This window comes from Cebus imitator, unplaced genomic scaffold, assembly GCF_001604975.1.
Source record: "Cebus imitator isolate Cc_AM_T3 unplaced genomic scaffold, Cebus_imitator-1.0 Scaffold299, whole genome shotgun sequence".
In the NCBI taxonomy this organism is placed as follows: domain Eukaryota; kingdom Metazoa; phylum Chordata; class Mammalia; order Primates; family Cebidae; genus Cebus; species Cebus imitator.
Window position 1 is genome coordinate 784464 of NW_016107614.1, and position 19637 is coordinate 804100.

The following is a 19637-nucleotide window of genomic DNA, read 5'->3' on the forward strand; positions in this document are numbered from 1 at the left end:
TCTTCGCTGCCAGATGCACTAACAAGCCAGCAGGAAAAGTTCCATCTAGAAGAGGTCTGCTACCTTCTGAAGGCAGGAAAGTCCTGCTTTGCCTGCTGGGACTGGACCTATGCAGGCTTTGTGGGCCTCCTTCCAGGAGAGCCTTTTAAACACTCCATGAGTGCTGAATCTAGGCCTGCGGGCAGAGTCTCAGGGTGGTGCCATCTGCAGCATTCCACGTGTCTCCCTTGCTCTCACTCAAAGGGGGTGGAGTCCCTCCACCTCCTTGGCCATTCTCATCAGTCTCCTGGGTGTGTGCCGATGGCTCCCATGGCCCCAGGCTACTTGGCAACACCCTGAGTTATGTTAGAGATATAATAATGAATTACACAATGCATTATACATAATTAATTTATAATAAAACACGCACACAATGGTTTAATTTCTCGGAGTGAATGATGTGCTTCCCGCCAGATCCTGCTGGAACACCTCCCCTAGCTGCCTTCTTCTTGGTCTGGAGGCAATGGACAGCTGCCCTAGGGAGGGATCTTGGCTTGGGGAATGTGCCAAGTCACATATTACCCCTGGCTACCTCTATTCCTCCTTCCCACAGAAGGTCGGTCTTTCATTGCCTCTATTACTGTTCTAGATCTGGATACTCATGAGGGTCTCGTCCAAACTCTGCATGGTTTGAGAGCTGTTATGTTCTTCATTCTCCCAGTCTTTCTCGCAGATCATGGGAAATGGCTTTGTATTTATACCTCTCCCTCCCTCCCTTCCTCCCTCCCTCCCTCCTTCCCTCCCTTCCTCCTTCTCTCCCTTCCTCCCTCCTTTCCTTCCTTTCTTCTTCCTTCCTTCCACAAATAGGAAATAAATGAAGGAAAGAAGTGCCCATTATGTTCACTATCCTTGGTTTGCTGCATATCAGTGAATAAAACAGAGATCCTTGCCCAAGTGGAGTTTACACTCTAGGAGAGGGAGACAGACAATAAATAATAAGTGTAATAATAAGTAAGTTATACCGTACATGTGCCATAGAAAGAGAAAAAGCAGAGCAGGCTAAGGGTGATCAGCCATGATGGAAGCAGGATGGGCAGGGCAGGGCTTGTGGAAAGCAGCAGCTTAGGCGCTGCCAAGCTCTCCGTGAACAGGGGAGAAAGGCACTCTGGGCCTACCTGGGACTTTGATGTTGGGTTGCTTTGGTTACAGGTCCTTTCAGTAATGTTTGTCACTTTTGGTTTCAGATGTCCAGGATGTTGCTGTTCCCGCTGCTGCTCTGGTTTCTGCCCCTCACTGAGGGGTCCCAGTGGGCTGAACCCATGTTCACTGCAGTTACCAACTCAGTTCTGCCCCCTGACTATGACAGCAACCCCACCCAGCTCAACTATGGTGTGGCAGTTACTGATGTGGACCATGATGGGGACTTTGAGATCGTCGTGGCGGGGTAAGTGCCTCCCACCCTGAGTGTGACAGATATTAATTAGCTTTTATTATAAAATGGCTGTGTAACAACTCCGAAACCCAGTGACTTGCAACAGCATACATTCTCACTCGTAGGTCTGTGGTCGTCTGCAGGTCAGCTGCAGGTTGGCTCGGCTCAGCTGGGGCTCTGGGATGCTGTGGCCTTACCTTTTGCTATTGCAGTGAGTCAAGATGGAGGGAAGTTTGGAAGAAGGGTGTTCGATCCACAGGCTTTTCAGGGAGAAAACTGGAATGCTCTACTTTAAGTCACTTTCGTCTCTTCATATTTAAGCCCACTTGATTTTGCAGATATTACTTCTTTACCAGTGGGGTGCTAGGATCTCTATACAGGAAGGGCTTAAGGATGACAATTATGGTAGAAGGGGATGCTCAAAGCTGCCTTTGCACAGCACTTTACATAAGACTAAGAAAACATTAATTAACCATTTTAAAGACAGGGGAAGGTGGAAATTAAGAGGGATACCTAAACCTCCTCTAACCATGCCTTGGTGCCCACGGCTCCTTTCTCTCCAGAAAACCAACATTGTGTAGCAAAAAAAGCATAAGACTAGGAGTCCAAATAGCCCGAGTTCATTCCCTAAGGTGTAAGCGTTCTAGTTGTGTGAACTTGAGTCTCTTACTCACTAAGATTCAGAGCTATCACCTGTAAAAAGGGGATAACTGTAATGGCTCGTTGTCTTGAAGCCTTCATAGGCCATTGCATGTGGCAGTGCACTGTACATTTTTACCACTCACCATTGATAATTATTGTGCATTAAGGGCCAGGTACGGTGACTAATGCCTGTAATCCCAGCACTTTAGGAGGCCAAGGTGGGTGAATCACTTGAGGTCAGGAGTTCAAGACCAGCCTGGTCAACATGGTAAAACGCTGTCTCTACTAAAAATACAAAAATTTGCTGGGCATGTTGGTGCACACCTGTAATCCCAGCTACTCAGGTGGCTGAGGCAGGATAATTGCCTGAACCCAGGAAGTGGAGGTTGCAGTAAGCCAAGACCACACCACTGTACTCCAGCCGGGGTGACAGAGCAAGACTCCATCTAAAAAAAAAAATTACTGTGCATTGAGCACTAAGATGTGCCAGGCACAGTGCATCATCCTATTTCACACGCCTCGTCTTATTTCATCCCCAACAGCACTATGAAGTAAGTGTACTGTCATCCCCAGTGAGTGAAAAGGAAGGTGGGGTTCAGAGACAGTAAACATCTTGTTCTCTGCTCAGTAAATAGTAAGTAAATGAGTCGGGATCTGAACCCCAAGGCTTCCTAACTCTACGGCTGCCAAACCACACTGTACAAAGTTTCGTTATCACTTCAAAAATCAGTCAATCAATAAAAACACTACAGGGGCCTGTCGACCTCATTCTGGGAGGCCTGAGCTTTTTTGGTAGCACTAAAGTACCTGGGGGGTAACATTATTAGCAGCAGTTGCATGTAACAGTAGAAAGCTTTGACCTTGGAATTGGAAGGCCTGGTTTTAATTCTAACCATAGCCAACTCAGTATTTATAAACCTTATGCAATTTACTTTACACAGACCCATTTCCCTCATCTAAATAAAATGGGCATATTGAAATCTACCGGTCTGCCTCACAGGGCAGTCACGAGGTTGGTGGTGATGACATGTAGAAAAGACTCTTTGTGAAGTACAGTTCTTATTTCGTCTATTCATTTCTTCTACCCTGCAAAGAGTTGAGTTACTCAGTTCTAGGCCTTCTAGATCTAGCCTGGTGTGCTGTGATCATGCAGTCAGAAGCACTTTCTGTGATAATGGAAATGCTGTGTGTTGGTGCTGTCCAGTATGGAATCCACCAGCCACAGGTAGCTACTGACTATGTGAAATGGTAGCTAGTGCGACCAAGGAACTGGATTTAAAATTTTTCTTTTGTTTTAATTAAAAATAGCCACATTGGAATTGGATAGTACAGTTCTGGGCTTTTAGAAGGAAAAAACTAAAGAGTCAAATATGGCAGAAATAGGAATCGTTGTAATGACCCTTTTGACCTGGGGTGACCTGAGCAGAGTTGCAGTCAATCAACCTTGCCTGTGTCCAGTTCTGTGACTGTCCAGTTGCTCTCTGAATCAAGGAGACACACTCCTCATTAAGTCTGTGCCCAACTTGACTCCCAGAGCCATGTGCCACCCTGCCAGAATCTCTGGTAAAGGACTTTGATTCATCCCTGAGAGGTTCTTGTTGGATGGTTGCCCCGCCTCCTACTTGGTGACCCTGGCCTCCTCTGATAAACCCTGGGGACTGACAGAGGACAGGGAACAGCCGAGCAACCGTCCTCTCCTCCTCACCCCCAAAGTTGCTACTACTATTTTGCCTTCCTTTTGTCTTGGAAGATGTTATACTCCTGTATTCCCATAAGTTAATACAGAAAAAAGTAAGACCTGAGACATGAACAGAAAGTGTCTTCACCCTATTTTCTTCTCTTTCTGGGACCTGGACATCTGACAGGAGCTAGCCAGATCCCAGAGCATGGAAAGCCTCTCCCTGTCTCCACAGAGAAGCTGTCTCTGATTTCAGTACCTGGCACTCCCCCCACCCCCTGCCCCCACACAGAGCAGCCAGCTATGCATCACATGGTCTGGCTCTCCCTCCTTCTCCCCTGGCTATTGCAGGAGACCTTTGGTTTTCCTGCCTGCTCTGTTGCACTCTTTTCCCACAGTTCCAGATGGAAAGAAAGGGTGTGAATGGCCGAGCACGCCCCCTAAAGGAAGATGCAAAGAGCCTCTTATGGCTCACTTCATTATTTTTGCCGTTGTTTTGCCCCTTTCCACAGCCTCTCTCTCAAAGGCATGCTGAAATAGTAGGCACAGGCTGCATTGCTCTCCTCAGGTTTCATCTTCCAGCTACGAAGAACAGAACTAGCAAAGAAGGTCTTGGCCCCAAGGCTGGTGCTGGCCTGGGTCTATTTGGGAAGAAGCAGAGCTGTTTGGCGGCAGAATTTTCAGTTTCCATGTCCTTTCCAGGTCAAAGGGAGTGATATGTGTCCCCATGGGCTCACTCGCTGAGGTCAGCTCCCTGAGCCCTGTGCGTAAATGCGGGCTCCGTGTGCAGGTCTTTATCCCCCCCACCCCGGTCCTTTGATGTGCAGGGGATTGCTCCTGCACCTCCTGAGCCTTCAGCTTCTTTCTTTCCAAGTGCTGGGCATTCATTTCATCTTCCTCTTCAATGAAGTCTTTTTCTCTGTCTCTTTCAAGAAATGTGCCTTTGTGTCCTCTGTAGTAGTGAAGCTAGACCATCATTTGCACTGACTGCAAGGTTTAGAAGTCTCAACCTTGTCTAGCTTGCTGTTTATATGGGTCCTGTAGGGCTTTGGAGTCATCCTCCAGAAACAAGAACCAGATCATCCTGGGTCTCAATGTGAAATCAGCCATTTAAAGAGACCCCTGTCTCTTCTTCTAGGGCAGGGTTGAGCCAGGCAGCCTCTGTCTGAAAACGCTTGGACTGCTGGATGTTATTCTGAAAGATGATATTTATTGCTCACCCCCAGCAAAGAATAAGAGTTACACAGAAGACAGGATGGCAAAATTGGGCAGCCTCCCAGCTCCAGGTCAGGCTTTCTTTGTGGCTGTTGTGAAGCATTGCGAATTCTCAGAGCATCACAAAGACACATTCTAATTTGAGTACCAAAATACATTCCAAAGGCAAATATAACTTTTTATTATCTTCAGCTTAGGATGATTTGTCACTGTCTCCTTTTTCGGGCTGGCTAACCAAAACTGGACTATACAGACATATTTAAATCAGGACCTTGGGAGGTCGTTTGGTTCACCCTTGCCTTACAATAAGGCCACACCTGTAGTATTCAGAGGCTCCATTTACGTTGAGCCATCTGAGGGAATGTGGCAATCCTTTGGTAATCCAGCTCGATAGTTACTTATGTCAAGAACCGATTTGACTAATCTGAATCCCTCATATTAGAGCTTAATAAGCCATTTCTTTTAGCTTTTGTTTTGCTATTGCCTTTGAAGATGTAAACCAAACGATCACTATCCTTTTCAAACAATGAAAGCTAGGATCACTGCCCTGCCTTTCATACCATGTGGACTTTTTGGCAACATTTCTGATTTTGACTCTTGGATTCTATTTCACCCATCCTAAACCTATATTTAATTCTGTTTTCTTAGTCTGATTGTCAACTCTCTGTTTAAGAATCATGTAGCAGGAGTTGAAATTTCAAAAAATTGAATTTGAAGCCTTTATCAGGGACATCTACGGTCCAGTTCGTGACAGGTCCACTCTCTATTTCCTAATAGACCTTTGCATTACCTAGCCCCTGAAGGCGTTTACTTTTGCCACCCCTGGGAAAACAGCCAGATCTTCAGTTTATAAAGCGCTCCGTACTTGAACTTGTCTTGAATTTGTTGACCTTGTAGTATGTCTGATTCGAGCCCTGTTGCTTTGAGTATTTACTCTTTGAATAGGTTTGTTTTGTGTTGCTTTTTCGGTGTCCTCGTTCTGGGTATTGACAGCATTGATTTTGAGCGTGTTGCGGGTCGGTTTGTGTTGTGTTTCAGATTCCTGAGTTAATTGTGATGGAAGGCGTGTGCACGTCTCTGACTCTGGGAGGAGCAGGAAATGACCGCCCTTTGTTCTGCGGGGATGGGGGAGGGACTGGGCCAGCTCAGATCCTCTGCACATCTGGCGAGTGCCTCCGCATTTGGAGGGCTTATCTGCTAACCTGCAGGTGTGTGATTGCAGTCTGCTCCCCGCGGGGTAAGGGGAAGATTTGATCACCTCTGGCGACTTCCATGCACGCACAGACCATTGAGGATCCTCAGGACTGGTTCTCCAGTAAATAGAAAGCCCAGTGGCTTCTCCTTTTCTCAGTGGAACTAAACACCCAATCTACAGTCTCACAGAGTCTGGAAAGGAATTCCTGTTGGTATCAATCTTGTACAATTCCTTTAGAGCAGCTTTTGTTTCCGGGGATATCCCTAGAGGTCTGAGATAACACCCTACCATCTCAGTTTCCAACAGGAGTTTGCTCAAATGGGAAGATTGTAGTGGTTGTAAAGCTTAAATCACCATTTAGATCCATTTTTCTACCCAAAGATTATTCATTTGATAAAACCTTAATGCATTCTTCACACTTAGAAAGGTTTCACTTAAAGGGATGCTACATATTGTAAAGCAGTGTTTTCTGTTTTTCTTAATTTTGCAACTATGTCAGGAAACTTTTTTAATTTACTGAAGTTAATTGAATTATTTAAAAGGCAAATAATATTCAATTACCAAATTAATCATGATCATATAGGAGATAAATTTGCCATTATAAATAATAAGAACAATGATTTTAAAAAGACACATTTATCCATGATTTAGCCAAAGGAGCATTTTACGCATTTTATTTTAAGTATATATAGATACATGTAGTATATAGAGATATATAGTATCTATAGATAGATACAGTAAATAGGTAGATGTAGTATGTATATAAATATAATTAGATACATATTTAAATATATATACGTATATGCACACATTCACGTATGCTTTTAACAAAATCAGAATACAATTTTTGACCTTTCAGTCTTAATTGTTGTTTTGTATAATATTTTAATAGATTTGATAATCAGTTTTGACATTATCTTAAAATGTTCAATTATTTCATTCTGCTTTTTTTTTTTAACTTAAAATATATTTTACTTTTGGCTGGGCATGGTGGTTCACGCCTGTAATCCCAGCACTTTGGGAGGCCAAGGTGAGTGGATCACCTGAGGTCAGGAATTCGAGACCAGCCTGGCCAACATGGTGAAACCACGTCTCTACTAAAAATACAAAAATTAGCCACTCACCTAAAATCCCAGCTACTCGGGAGGCTGAGGCAGGAGAATCAGTTGAACTCAGGAGGCAGAGGTTGCAGTGAGCTGAGATCGCACCATTGCACTGCAGCCTGGATGACAAGAGCAAAACTCTGTCTCAAAAAAAAAGTATATATATATATTTTTTACTTTTAATTACACTTAAGCACATTTTGTTGCAAAAAAAATCACCCAACCTAGATGAAGGTAAAAATCCATTTTTACCAACCCACACTCCTTCAAGACCATCCCAGCCCCCTCCCAGAATAACAACTGTTTTCAGTTTGCTGTTTATGCTTCCAGAAATTTCTATGTCATATGTATGGAGAGAGAGTGTGTGAGAGAGACAGAGACAGAGACATAGGGAGAAAAAGGTCCATGTTATGTACATTTCTATTGTGTGTGTATATATATATATGTTGTAAAATGTATAATTTCTGGAGAAATCACACTGATACATATTGTTCCACTTGCTTTTTTTCACTGTATAATATGTTCAAACATATAGATGTAGCTTTTTTTTAATTGCTTAATATGGATGCATGTATGGATGCATTGCTTAGCATGGATGCATTCTGCCATTCCTCAAATGACATTTAAGCTCTTTCTAATCTGTGAGCATTGCAAACTCAACCACACTGCATGCACACCCTTACACACATATTGCAAACATTCTTTATGATGGATACCAAAAAGGGGAACCTCAGGGTCAGGGATATGTTCATTTTAAATCTTATTAGATGCCACCAAATTGCTTCCAATCTCACCTTTTTGTATTTATCCATAGCCTAGAAATAAAGGGCTTTGGGTCATACAGATCAACAGCTATTCAAGCACCTACTGTGTGTACAGCCGTATATGTTCCAGGGTCTGATCTTTGTCAATGTAGATTTAACGATCCCAAGAAGGAAAAGAGGACCTGTCCTACATCTGCAAAGGAAGCTGCTGCTGTTAAAACTGGATTGAGGAACTTCAGTACTTTCCAATTCAAACTGCTGAAAGGACCTCCTCTAAAGCCTCTTCTGCAAAAATATATTTCTTAAATGGGTCACCCTTAACCCTGAGATTCATTGTTGTCGGTATCACGAAGAACAGGTGCAGTGTGCCAGCTCTTCAGCGGTGGTTTTTCATGGACTGCCCCTGATTTTGAATACTAATGAATACCAATTAAATTAAATACTAATTGAATGCTAATATATGTGAATTGGAGCAGGAGCCAGGGCTTTTTAACCCATTCTTAAAACTTTTCTAAAAAAGGTTACTCAGCAGCGCCTGGCAGGTTTGCCAGAGATGTCCCATTGCCGCATCCATCCCTCCTTCTCGGCAGTCCTGGGCAGCCAGGAGCAATGGGCAGAATACCACTTCCACCTCCTCACCCCAAGTTACAGACTCTCCTGATCAGCTCAAAGGTCCGAGGCCCCTCAGCAATTACCCCAGACAGACACACACATACACACAAAACAAGAGTGCCAGTTGGTGTGGTAGAGAGTATAATGGCCTCCCAAAAATACCACATCCAAATCCCCAGAACACACCAATATATTATTTTACAAGGCAAAGCGGGCTTTGCAGAGTGATTACATTAAAGACCTTGGAATGGGGAGAATATTCTGGATTATCTGAGTAGACCCAATGTAATCAAACAGTCTTTAAAAGTGGGAAAAAAGGAGGCAGAAGGGGAGGTCAAAGTGATTCCATATGAAAAAGATTCAATTCACTATTCTGGCTTTGAAGATGGAAGAAGAGGCCAAGAGCCAAGGAATGTGGGCGGCCTCCAGAAGTTGGAAAAGGCAAGGAAACAGATTTATCTCTGGAGCCTCCAGAAGAAAATGCAGCCCTGCCAACTTTAATTTCAGCCCAGCGGGACCAATGCAGGATGTGTAAAGTACAGAACTGTACAGTAATCAGTGTGTATTGTTGTAAGCCATTCAGTTCATTGTAATTTTTCAAAGCAGCCATAGAAAACTAAAACACGAGATAAAAGGTTGAATGTTTGGTGTTAATTTCCAGAGAGGTGATAACTATTACTTCAGAGAAATTTAACTGTATTATTGTATAATTTCACAACAATAAAAGGAATATGCTACCAACAAATGTATTCTTTTGAATCAACGTCAATCCCTGTCACAGAAACATGTGAGTTTTGGAAAGAATTCCTAAAAGCATACTTGGTTCCTCGGTGACCATCTGAATTAATTCACCCTGCAACTCACTGTTTGACACCTGGTGCTATGAGGGGCTGGAGGTGGAGAGAAGGAAGTCAGAGCTCTTAAAGATATCACTGTCTTTGGTGGGACAAACACACCCAAACTGGGTGAGGTCGTAAGTGAACAGTGCTACTAGAGAGAGGCAAGCATTCCTGGAGGTCAGAGGGGTCGAGAGCGCTTCCAGCTGGGAATCACAGAGGTCTGGAGGTGGCATTTCGATGGCCTTGGAAGGACAGGTAGCCTATAGATCTGCTTACCAAGGGGACAGAGGCCTCCCCAGGTCAAAGATAGTTTTAGGCTTATTGTTTTTGTTCATTTGTTTTTAAATTTATTTTTAAAAAAGCATTTTAACAAAAAAAACCTGATTTTCACAAAGTAGTGAAGAGTATTTATATAAAAAGCCATTCAAAAATAGTGATATAATTAAAACACTAAAAATGCCTCTGCTGAAAACGGCAAAGCTACATTTAGTAGTCTGAATTTTTCATCCATTTAGAAAGTAGACGTATGCCCTGTCTCCAATCGTTTTCCTTGAAGTCTTTCTTCTCCTGTTTTTTTAAGCAGTCGGCTGGCTGAAGGACCTTCTTAGTCCCGTGGGCCCCACTGCAGGCTGCAGAGGCCCAGGCCTAGGGCAGGAGGGAGCTGAGGCTGACCCTCCCCAGCCTGGCAGCACGGGCCTTCCTCATTCTTGCCCTGCTCTTTGGAACATACGCAGCTCCCACTCTCAGCATCATTGCTGCTCTGGGTGCCGGATCTGACGCCAGCCTCCCTATCTTGTGTTTTTCTTCACAGATCCCTTCTCCTCCTCAGTCCTCCTGACCTGGTGAGCAGGTGGTCTTATCACTTTGCTGTGATTCTGACTTAATTTTCCCTCTCAGGAAACTTTGGGGGTTATTTTCGAGGTGCAGGCATCTAGAACACAAAAGGAGGTGCAGAAGCTAAAAACGAACATTCCACTTCAGATTTGTACCATGCTCTCCCTAGTTTACCGTCATTTGCTTGCAGCCTGCAGTTATGGAGGCGTAGAGAGCAGGAAAAGCACGGGTCTGGTATTTTACTGACATCTCATTTTAACCATCATGCAGTTCATATGAGATGCAGCATTTAATTGATTCTAAGTCACAAATTTTTTTTTTACATTTTAATATCTCTAAAATTGAGATGGGACTTAGAATTGGCAGCCTGCATTTAACTGGTAGAGCCTTTCCTTGCCTAGAGATACACGATATAATGGTAAACCTTATTGCCAATGACACTTTAGATTTGACAAAAACACTGCAAATGGTGTCGTCCCTGCTTTGCAGATGAGGAAACCAAGGTCCAGAGACCTGCTTGTGTTCATGGAGATGGTAAAAGGTAGAATATTATTCTGTTTACGCCCATTAAGTTTGTTAATTGTGTTGTTCAAATGATAATCTTTATTATAGGTTTTCCTGCTTGGCCTATCTATAACTGAGAGGCTTGCTTTGCAATATCCTACTACGGTGGTCCATTTCTCTCAGTAATTCTGTCAATTTTGGCTTATACATGTAGAAACTAATTTATTAAGTGTAACTTCACCAAATGTATTTTCCTGGTGAACAGACCCATTGTCATGAAGTGACCTCATTCATTTTTAATCACACATTTGGTTTGATAACATGATATCTATCCCAGCTTTCTTTTGGTTAGTATTTGTCAGGCTTATCGTTACCATACTTTTACTTTGAACTTTTCAAAGTCCTTATGTTTTCTGTGTGTTTCTTCTACGCAGCCTGTGTATAGCTTAAGTTTCTCCAAGCGTTTGACCAGGTCTGTGTCCTTTTGCCAATTAGTTTAGCCTGTTTCCATATAATGGGAGCATTAATATGTTTAAACTTGTTTCTGTTATTTTGTTTTCTCAATTTCCATGTTTTTAATGATTTTCTTTTCCTTCCTTGCTTTTTAAAAATTTGATTGGCTGACAGCCTTTTTTACTGAAGGTGGCAGTGTTTCAGGATCTTTGGGGTGTCACTCTTCTAGCCAGAAACCTGTGCCTGGTGGCACCGTTGCCCAAGTTTTGCTTGGGTCTGATAAGCTCATTCCACCCACTTCCCCTGGCAGCCTGTGCTCAGCTCACACCACCAGCCTGGATCCCACGCCTCCAAGAGAGATTGAGAGTCAGGCGTGGAGTGGCAAGTGGTATGTGAGCCAGTTCAGGTCCCAGCCTCTGTACAGTCAGACACGCCGGCTGTTGCTGCAGGGTGGGCAGCTCCAGGTGCTAGCACGGGTGCCTGCTCTCTGCAAGGCTGTGGCTGGACCAGGTGCAAGCAGCTTCCCTGGCTGGCACTGGGGAATGTAGTGACACCTGAAAGCTTGGGGATGCCGGGAACTGTAGGGTCCCAAAGAGGGAGTCACAGCCCTGGCTCCAGGAGCTCCTAGGTCTGGGCTCCCTGAAGGGTCACAGCTCTTTTCTCCTTCTCTTTGCCCACAACATGGAGAGAAAGGGGCATGTGTCAGCCCTGTTTGCATTACAGATCTTTTAGCATTGCCATTCTGTGGGTCCCAAGTTCTTGTCCTGTGACCAGGAAGAATGAGGTAGTCAGACAAGTGAATGGTGAGCCAGACTAAGAGGAGCTTTACTGAGTGATAGAACAGCTCAGTCTCCCAATGGGCAGCTCCTTTCCACAGCCAGAGTGTCCTAGCACCTTTTCACAGCTAGAGTGTCCTAGCTACCATCTCTGCTAGTGTTCAGCTCCTGGCAGAGAGGGTAGCTCCTCTTTGCAGCTGGTCATTCCATCATCTCTGCAGCTCTCAGCAGCGAGGAGGCCCTAGAGTGGGTAGCTTCTCTCCAGTTTGATAGACCAGACCTCTCCTCAGCTCTAGCTGAGCCAGGGCTTTTATGGGCCTCAGAGGGGAGGAAGTGCATGCTGATTGGTCCAGGGACAGCCGTGGGTGGGCCCAGAAAAGGCACCACAGGTTTCTACTCCTGTCCATAGGAGTGGCAGCCCAACCCCTGCTCAGGCCCTTCCTGCCCTGAAGGTGGGGCCTCAATGGTGACCTGCCTTCTTCTTCCAGGCAACCAGGTTGTAGGTGCCAGGGGGCATTTGCAGATCAGCACTGAGCTGCCCCCACAGCACCCCCCTTAGCTTCCCTCCTATGCTTATTGCACCCAAAGTCCAGAGGAGGAAGAGGTTGCAGGGGGCTGGCATGTCAGCACTGCCCTGAGCCTGTGCACACCTTGCTGGACCATGACAGTGCCCAGGCTTGCCGTAACTTTGCTCTGAGAATGGAGCAGGTGCCAACAGCAGGGAGAAGCCAGATCATAGGAGCAGGCATTTCTGAGCCTGTGAGGGCAAGGGGGCCTCCCCAGCCTCCCAAGAGTGCAGGGATGCCTAGGTCTGCAGCTGGAGTTTGGGCAGCTGCAGCTGTGCCCAGGAGGGTGGGGGTCCTGCCTTCTCCCTGGAGTGGGCAGCCTAGATCTGCAGCTGCACCTCCCTGCTGCAGCCGACATGATAGCCATGGCCACTCCAGATGGCCTGCCGCTGCCACCATCAGAAGGTTGTTGTTTTCTAAATCTCATTTCTTTTACCCCTATTGATTTGGGATTTATACCCTATACTTATGTTTTTTTAGAAGTTTACTTTGAAACTTTATATAAATTTTAACTTAACAAAGTTTGAAATTATCTTAACCCCCTTCTATAACAATATAATGACTTCAGGGCACGTTAACGCTGAACTCCTGCTCCTGGCATTCCTGTAGCATTTTTGCCTCGCCCTTTGTCAACCCTGGCAATTATAATAACAATAATTACTACTACTAATAGTTGTTGTTGTTATTGTATAAAGACATGTTTTTACATTACTTTTTACTATTTTATTTGCTGACTTTTTCTTCTTGCATCTCAGAAAGATCATCTGGGATCATTTTAATTCCAAAGATGTTACTTTGCCGAATGCCCCACTCTGGCAAACTCAGTTTTTGTTTAATCTAAAACTGTCTTTACTGTACCTTCATTCTTGAAATAGCATTTTTCTGTATTCACAATTTCAAGTTGATGGGTATTACTCCATGGTGTAATGGTTGCCATTGTTTCTTTTCATATGCCTACTGTTACTGATGCCATTCCTTTGTAGGTGATCTATCTCTTGTTTCTGTCCTTCATCGTTCAGTTTGGCAGTTTTACCACCATGTATATGGATTTCTTTTTTTTTAAAAAAAAAGGCCTGGTCTGTGCTTTCCAAATTGGAGGATTCATGTCTCTCATCATTCTGAATATTTCTCAGCCATCATCTTTTTAAGTCTTCCTTGGCCAGGGACAGTGGCTCGTGCCTGTAATCCCAGCACTTTGGGAGGTTGAGGCAGGCAGATCAGTTCAGCCCAAGAGTTTGAAACCAGCCTGAGCAACATGGAGAAACCTCATCTCTACTAAAAATAGAATAAGAATTAGCCTTGTGTAGTGGTGTGCACCTGTAGTCCCAGCTTCTTTGGAGATTGATGTGGGAAGATCTCTTGAGCCTGAGAAATTGAGGCTGCATTGAGCCAAGATCATGCCACTGCACTCCAGCCTACTGCAGCAGAGCAAGACCCTGTCTAAAAAAAAAAAAGGCAAGTCTTTCCTCCATTCTCTCTACTGTCTCCTTTTGTGACTCTACTCAAACATGTGAGGTTTTCTCATTCTAGCCTCCATGTCTCTTAACTGTTCTCACATTATTTCATCTTCTTTCTGTGCTGCTGCATTCTGGATAATTTTCCAGTTATATCTTCTAGTTCACTAATTATTTCTTCAATTGCATCTAAAATGCTGAGTTTCCATTTCAAAAACTGTTTTTCATTTTTAGGAGTTTTATATGGTTCTATTCAAATCTCCCTAATAATTTCTGATAATGTGTTATTGCTTACTCATTCTTGTGAGTTTATCATTTTACTCTTTAAATGTTTCATACATAGTTATAATCTGTATTTGACCATTCTAATATTTGCAGTCTTCTTGAATGTTAAATATGTTCTTAGTTGTTTTCATTATCACTTATTTCTGGTGGCCCGCTCCCTTATTATATTTGCTTGATCTTAAAATGTGGAAGTTGTGTGGGCCTAAATTGAAAACACTTTCTACCAGAGAGGATTTGTATCCACTTCTACTGAGGGCTGAGGGATCCTACCGACCTGAGAATACCCTAGCTCTCTCCAAGAGTCCTGGCTTAATGTAAGATTCTAGGGTTCTGTAACCCTATCTTGCCACCAGGTCAAGGATTAGTAATACTCTTTATGGTACTCAGAGTCCCTCATTTCCATGTAATTACCATTCACTGCTGCCAGGTCTAATATCAGGTCACTTTTCTTTGGGGTGGGATGGTTCTGGAGACTTCCATTAAGCTTGTGAGTCCAGTAATACACCAAAAATATAGTTCATCTGGGATCTACTTGTTCTGTAGTGGTAGGGTCCTTCAGGGATCGGCATACCATTGGAAACAGAAAAATAGACTTAGGAAATCCAAAGCTTGTGTCCTTTCTATCACCAAGAAGACGTTGGAGGGTATGTGTAACTAAAGGAAGTAGGAATTAAGAGATCCTTCCCCTTAGCTTTTCAGAGATGCTTGAATTCACTTCTTGCAAAATAGGAAGTGCTCTATAGCATGAAAGACTTGGGTATAAGACAGATGAGGAGGTGTGTGTGTGTGTGTGTGTGTGTGTGTGTGTGTGTGTGTAGAGAAGCATGTGCAGGAAACCCCATGCACTCAAGAAGAGCCAGGACAGACTGCGGTCCTTGAACTGTACCTCTCTAGAGGAACATAGGAGTTCAAAATCAGAATCTGTTTGCAGCACAGATGATACCATCCACTGGTGTTTGACTATGCCAAGCAAGGAAGCATATAACTGTGTACAACTGAAGATTCCTTCCCCCTCAGCAGCCATCTTCCCATGTTGTTTATAAAATGCCTATAGCCATATGAGGTCATGGACAACTACATAGTATCCTTTGATGTGCCCACCTATTGCAGGCACTCTGTATGCTATCCATGAGTGGGCAGTGGAAGGGGATTCTCCCTGCTTGGGAGCTATCCTGGAAAGCAGCAATGCATTCCAGAGCTCTGCACACAGGATAAGGTGGCAGAATCTGCTCCTGGGGTCTCCACAGGACCTTCATTCCTTCTGGGAAGAATACTCCTCCTTTGGAGAACTGTTCCAATCACAGGATCCTGCGGGCGCCAATCAAAGTAGCCCTTTGGCCACTAGGAATTAGTCTCGTATCTAATTTGTGTCTTGATCTGAAACTTTCTATCTTGGAGGAAAGTTATCCCTTTGCTGTTGAATCATGAGTTGAAAAGGTGTAACACAACTACCACCTGTTCCTTCCCCCATCTGATGGAGGAAGCTGAGAGAATGCCAATGGCATCCAGAGAGAAGATGAGGAGAGATTCCTGGGTGCCTGTCCCTGAGGTCCACAGAACTATGGGTCCCCTGAAGCTTTCCTTCAGTTCTGGGGTCGCCCTAGCATATATCTGTAATGCATCCTCTCCCTCCTTTTCTCTACAGCTACTTTCTTCATTTAGTGCCAAAACTTATGGCTTATAAATCAGACAAGAGAATCCCCTTTTTAGACTAGTGCAAGCATCCTATCTGGTGCAGTGTTGCAAATCAGAGTGTAACCATCCCTAGCCCCAAAGGAGATGCTTTGGGAAGATTCTTAAGAATATATAAAAACGGTTGACAATCTGTGAACCATGATAACCTAGGTTTGTGAAGGAGTTTTTGCTAGCTGAATCAGATTTAAAATAAAACTCAAACCAAACACATATCATGATGTTATTTAATTAAACAGTAAGCATTCTAGGCTGGGCGCGATGGCTCACACCTCTAATCTTAGCAATTCGGGAGTCCTAGGTGGGCAGATCACTTGAGGTCAGGAGTTCAAGGCCAGCCTGGCCAACACGGTGGAAACCTGTGTCTACTAAAAATACAAAAATTAGCCAGGCGTGGTGGCCCATGTCTGTAATTCCAGCTACTTGGGAGGCTGAGTCAGGAGAATCACTTGAACCTTGCACTCCAGCCTGGGGGACAAAAGCAAAACTCCATCTCAGAAAAAAAAAGTGAACATTCAACATACACATTTTGATCAATAATTCTTTTTAAATTTTCTCTTCTCACATTAGATTGCAGACTTCTAAAGGCAGGAACTTTTTTTCATCCACGCACCTATAGTGCCTATCACATAGTGTTCAAATGAAATAGGCAGGGGTCTTATGGATGGATGGAGGATTTGAGATAAGGGGATTAATGAAAATAATAAACATTAGCTATATTCAGAAGTGATTGATTTAAGGGCCTTCGCCTTGAGAGCAACATCAATCAATTCAATAAGCAAACTTTACAAGCCCTCCTACCGTGTGCATAGGTTGTGTGCTCAGTGCTTTGGAAGATACAAGAATACGATCCCTTCCTTCAAGCTATCTCAGTCACAGGAGAGATAAGGCATACATGGAAATAACAGAGCAGAATGTCATATGTGCTGCAGAGAAGACACTCCCTCCATGTTCAGCACACTCATCAGGTTCATGTCCCCAGTGAATATTCTATCTTCTTATAAACACTGCACTTCATATGAGGTTGTAGTCATAAGGCTTTCCCCCTCCGTGGAACTTGTCTATGATGTCATGGGTTTGATCTTTTACTATTAAAGCCAAGATCCTTACATTAATTTTCCTTTCATTAAACCACAATAATTGTTTGTTGGCTGAGTAGTCCCAAGGGACTGACAGTATCATTGAGCCTCCAGTCCTGGTTTTTCTCAGTTCCCGTTTACCACCAAGACAAGAGGGGCAGTGAAATTCTCAAAATGCACCACTAACTAGTTGTACATATGTCAGCCTGGGCTTTGTTTTAATTGGCAAATAAAAGGTGTATATATTTATCATGTACAAATGATGTTATAAAATATATATACGTTGTGGAATGGCTAAATTGAGCTAATTAAGATATGCATTACCTCACATATTTTTTGTGATGAGAACATTTAAAATCTACTCTCTTAGTGATTTTTAAGATTACAATACATTGTTATTAACTATAGTCACCATGTTATACAATAGGTCTGTTGAACTCCTTCTTCCCATCTAACTGAAATTTTGTATCTTTTGACCAATATCTCCCTTCCTCACGCTTAGCCCTGATAACCATCATTTCACTCTCTGCTTCTATGAATTCAACTTTTTTTGATTCTACATGTAGGTGAGAGCATGTGGTGCTTATCTTTCTGTGCCTTACTTATTTCACTTAGCATAATGTCTTCCAGGTTCATCCATGTTGTCACAAATGACAGGATTTTCTTCTTAAGGCCAAATAATAGTTTATTATGTGTTATCACATTTTCTTTAACCATTCATCCATTGATGGACACTTAGGTTGATTCCACATCTTAGCTGTTCTGAATAATGTTGCAATGAACATGGGAGTGCAGATACCTCTTCAACATATTGATCTCATTTCCTTTGGATATATACCCAGTAGTGGGATTGCTGGATCATATGGCAGTTCTATTTTTAATTTTTTGAGGAACTTCCATACGGTTTTCCATAATTAGGCTTATTTTTTGAACATATATTTTTCCATCACTAACCTGTTGTCCATATTCTTCCTTCCAAGCTAAAGCAAAGTATGGAAGGAGTAGGAGGGAGATAGCTAGCTATTTCCCTCAACCCCCTCCCAATAAGATGGGCTGTAATTCCAGTTCCACCAGGATCTTTTAAAGTTGCTTCCCGATTCCAGGAAGCAGCTGCACCAGGCTATAGCCGAGGCAGCACTCCCCCAACTCCCATCAGCTATTGCTCCATCCGGCTGGCCTGAGGCCTTGGTTAAGTCATTTCAGCACTTGGCTCCTGGACAGCACCAGAACCATGGAACAGGCTCAGGGATGCTGCCTGGCCGCCTTCCCCATCTGCCTCCCCACATGCAAGACATTTTGCTTAGGAAGACTTGGAAAAGTATGGTAAGTCTCGTTATAAAAGTTTCCTTTCTAGACAATTTATTAGTGTCAAAAATCAAGAGATAGTGAAATAACAGATATCTCAAAGTTTCCAAGGGCATATCTAAAACCTAAATCAATCTTTCCAACACACCTAACATTTCATAGGAAAATAAGTCTTTAATTTAAATACCAGGAAGTAAAAAGAGACAAGTTCATTCTTGGTTCAAAAATCTGGAGAGCTAAAGAAATTTTCAGGGAACACTGGTAACTTTCTGATGCCTGTCAAATAATAATACTTTCTAAGTTGTAGTGAAGACAAATGAGATAAGCCATGTAAATTGCTTAGCATAGCACCTGACATGTACTAAGTACTCAATCGTTAGTGTGTTGAGTATGATTATGTTTCTTTAATGCCTACTGCAGCAGGAGGAGTTTGCCTGGCCCACTCTTGTCTTAGAAACATGTCTCTCTGTCAGTTTGCTGAGAATGATCTTCGACCTCTGATATCCTTTCTTCTGCTTGGTCCATTCGGCTGTTGATACTTGTGCATGCTTCACGAAGTTCTCGTGTTGCGTTTTTCAGCTCCATCAATTCACTTATATTCCTTTCTATTTTGTCCATTCTTGTTAGCATTTCGTCAAATCTTTTTTCAAGGTTCTTAGTTTCTTGGCATTTGGTTAGAACATGTTCTTTAAGTTCACAGAAGTTTCTTACTACCCACCTTCTGAAGTCTGATTCTGTCATTTCATCACACTCGTTCTCCATCCAGCCTTGTTCCCTTGCTGGTGAGGAGTTGTGATCCCTTTTAGGAGGAGAGGTGTTCTGGTTTCGGGTGTTTTCATCCTTTTTGCGCTGGTTTCTTCCCATCTTTAACGATTTATCCACCTGTCGACTTTGTAGTTGCTGGCTTTCAGATTGGGTCTCAAATCTTTCAGATTGACGTTCTGTTTGTTGATGATGAGGTTATTTCTGTTTCTTGGTTTTCCTTCTGACAGTCTGGCCCCCCTGCTGTAGGTCTGCTGAGGTTCACTCCAGGCCCTGCTTGCCTGGGGTTCACCTGCAGCAGAAGATCAAACACCGCATGTTCTCACTCATAGGCGGGTGTTGAACAATGAGAACACATGGACACAGGGAGGGGAGCACTACACACTGGGGTCAGTTGGGGGGAAATAGGGGAGGGAGGGTGGGGGGTGGGAAGCTGGGGAGAGATAGCAAGGGGAGAAATGCCAGATG

At 43.5% G+C, this 19637-nt stretch overlaps 1 protein-coding gene across 4 annotated transcripts in view; it reads left to right on the plus strand.

Annotated features, from left to right (window-relative positions):
- CRTAC1 (cartilage acidic protein 1) overlaps window positions 1–19637 on the plus strand; it is a 161937-nt gene that overhangs the window by 17820 nt on the left and 124480 nt on the right. For all 4 annotated transcript variants that reach the window (XM_017502736.1, XM_017502738.2, XM_017502739.2 and 1 more), the window contains exon 2: window positions 1224–1423. In XM_017502736.1, the coding sequence (XP_017358225.1) occupies window positions 1224–1423 (200 nt within the window). The remainder of the gene's footprint in view (window positions 1–1223; window positions 1424–19637) is intronic.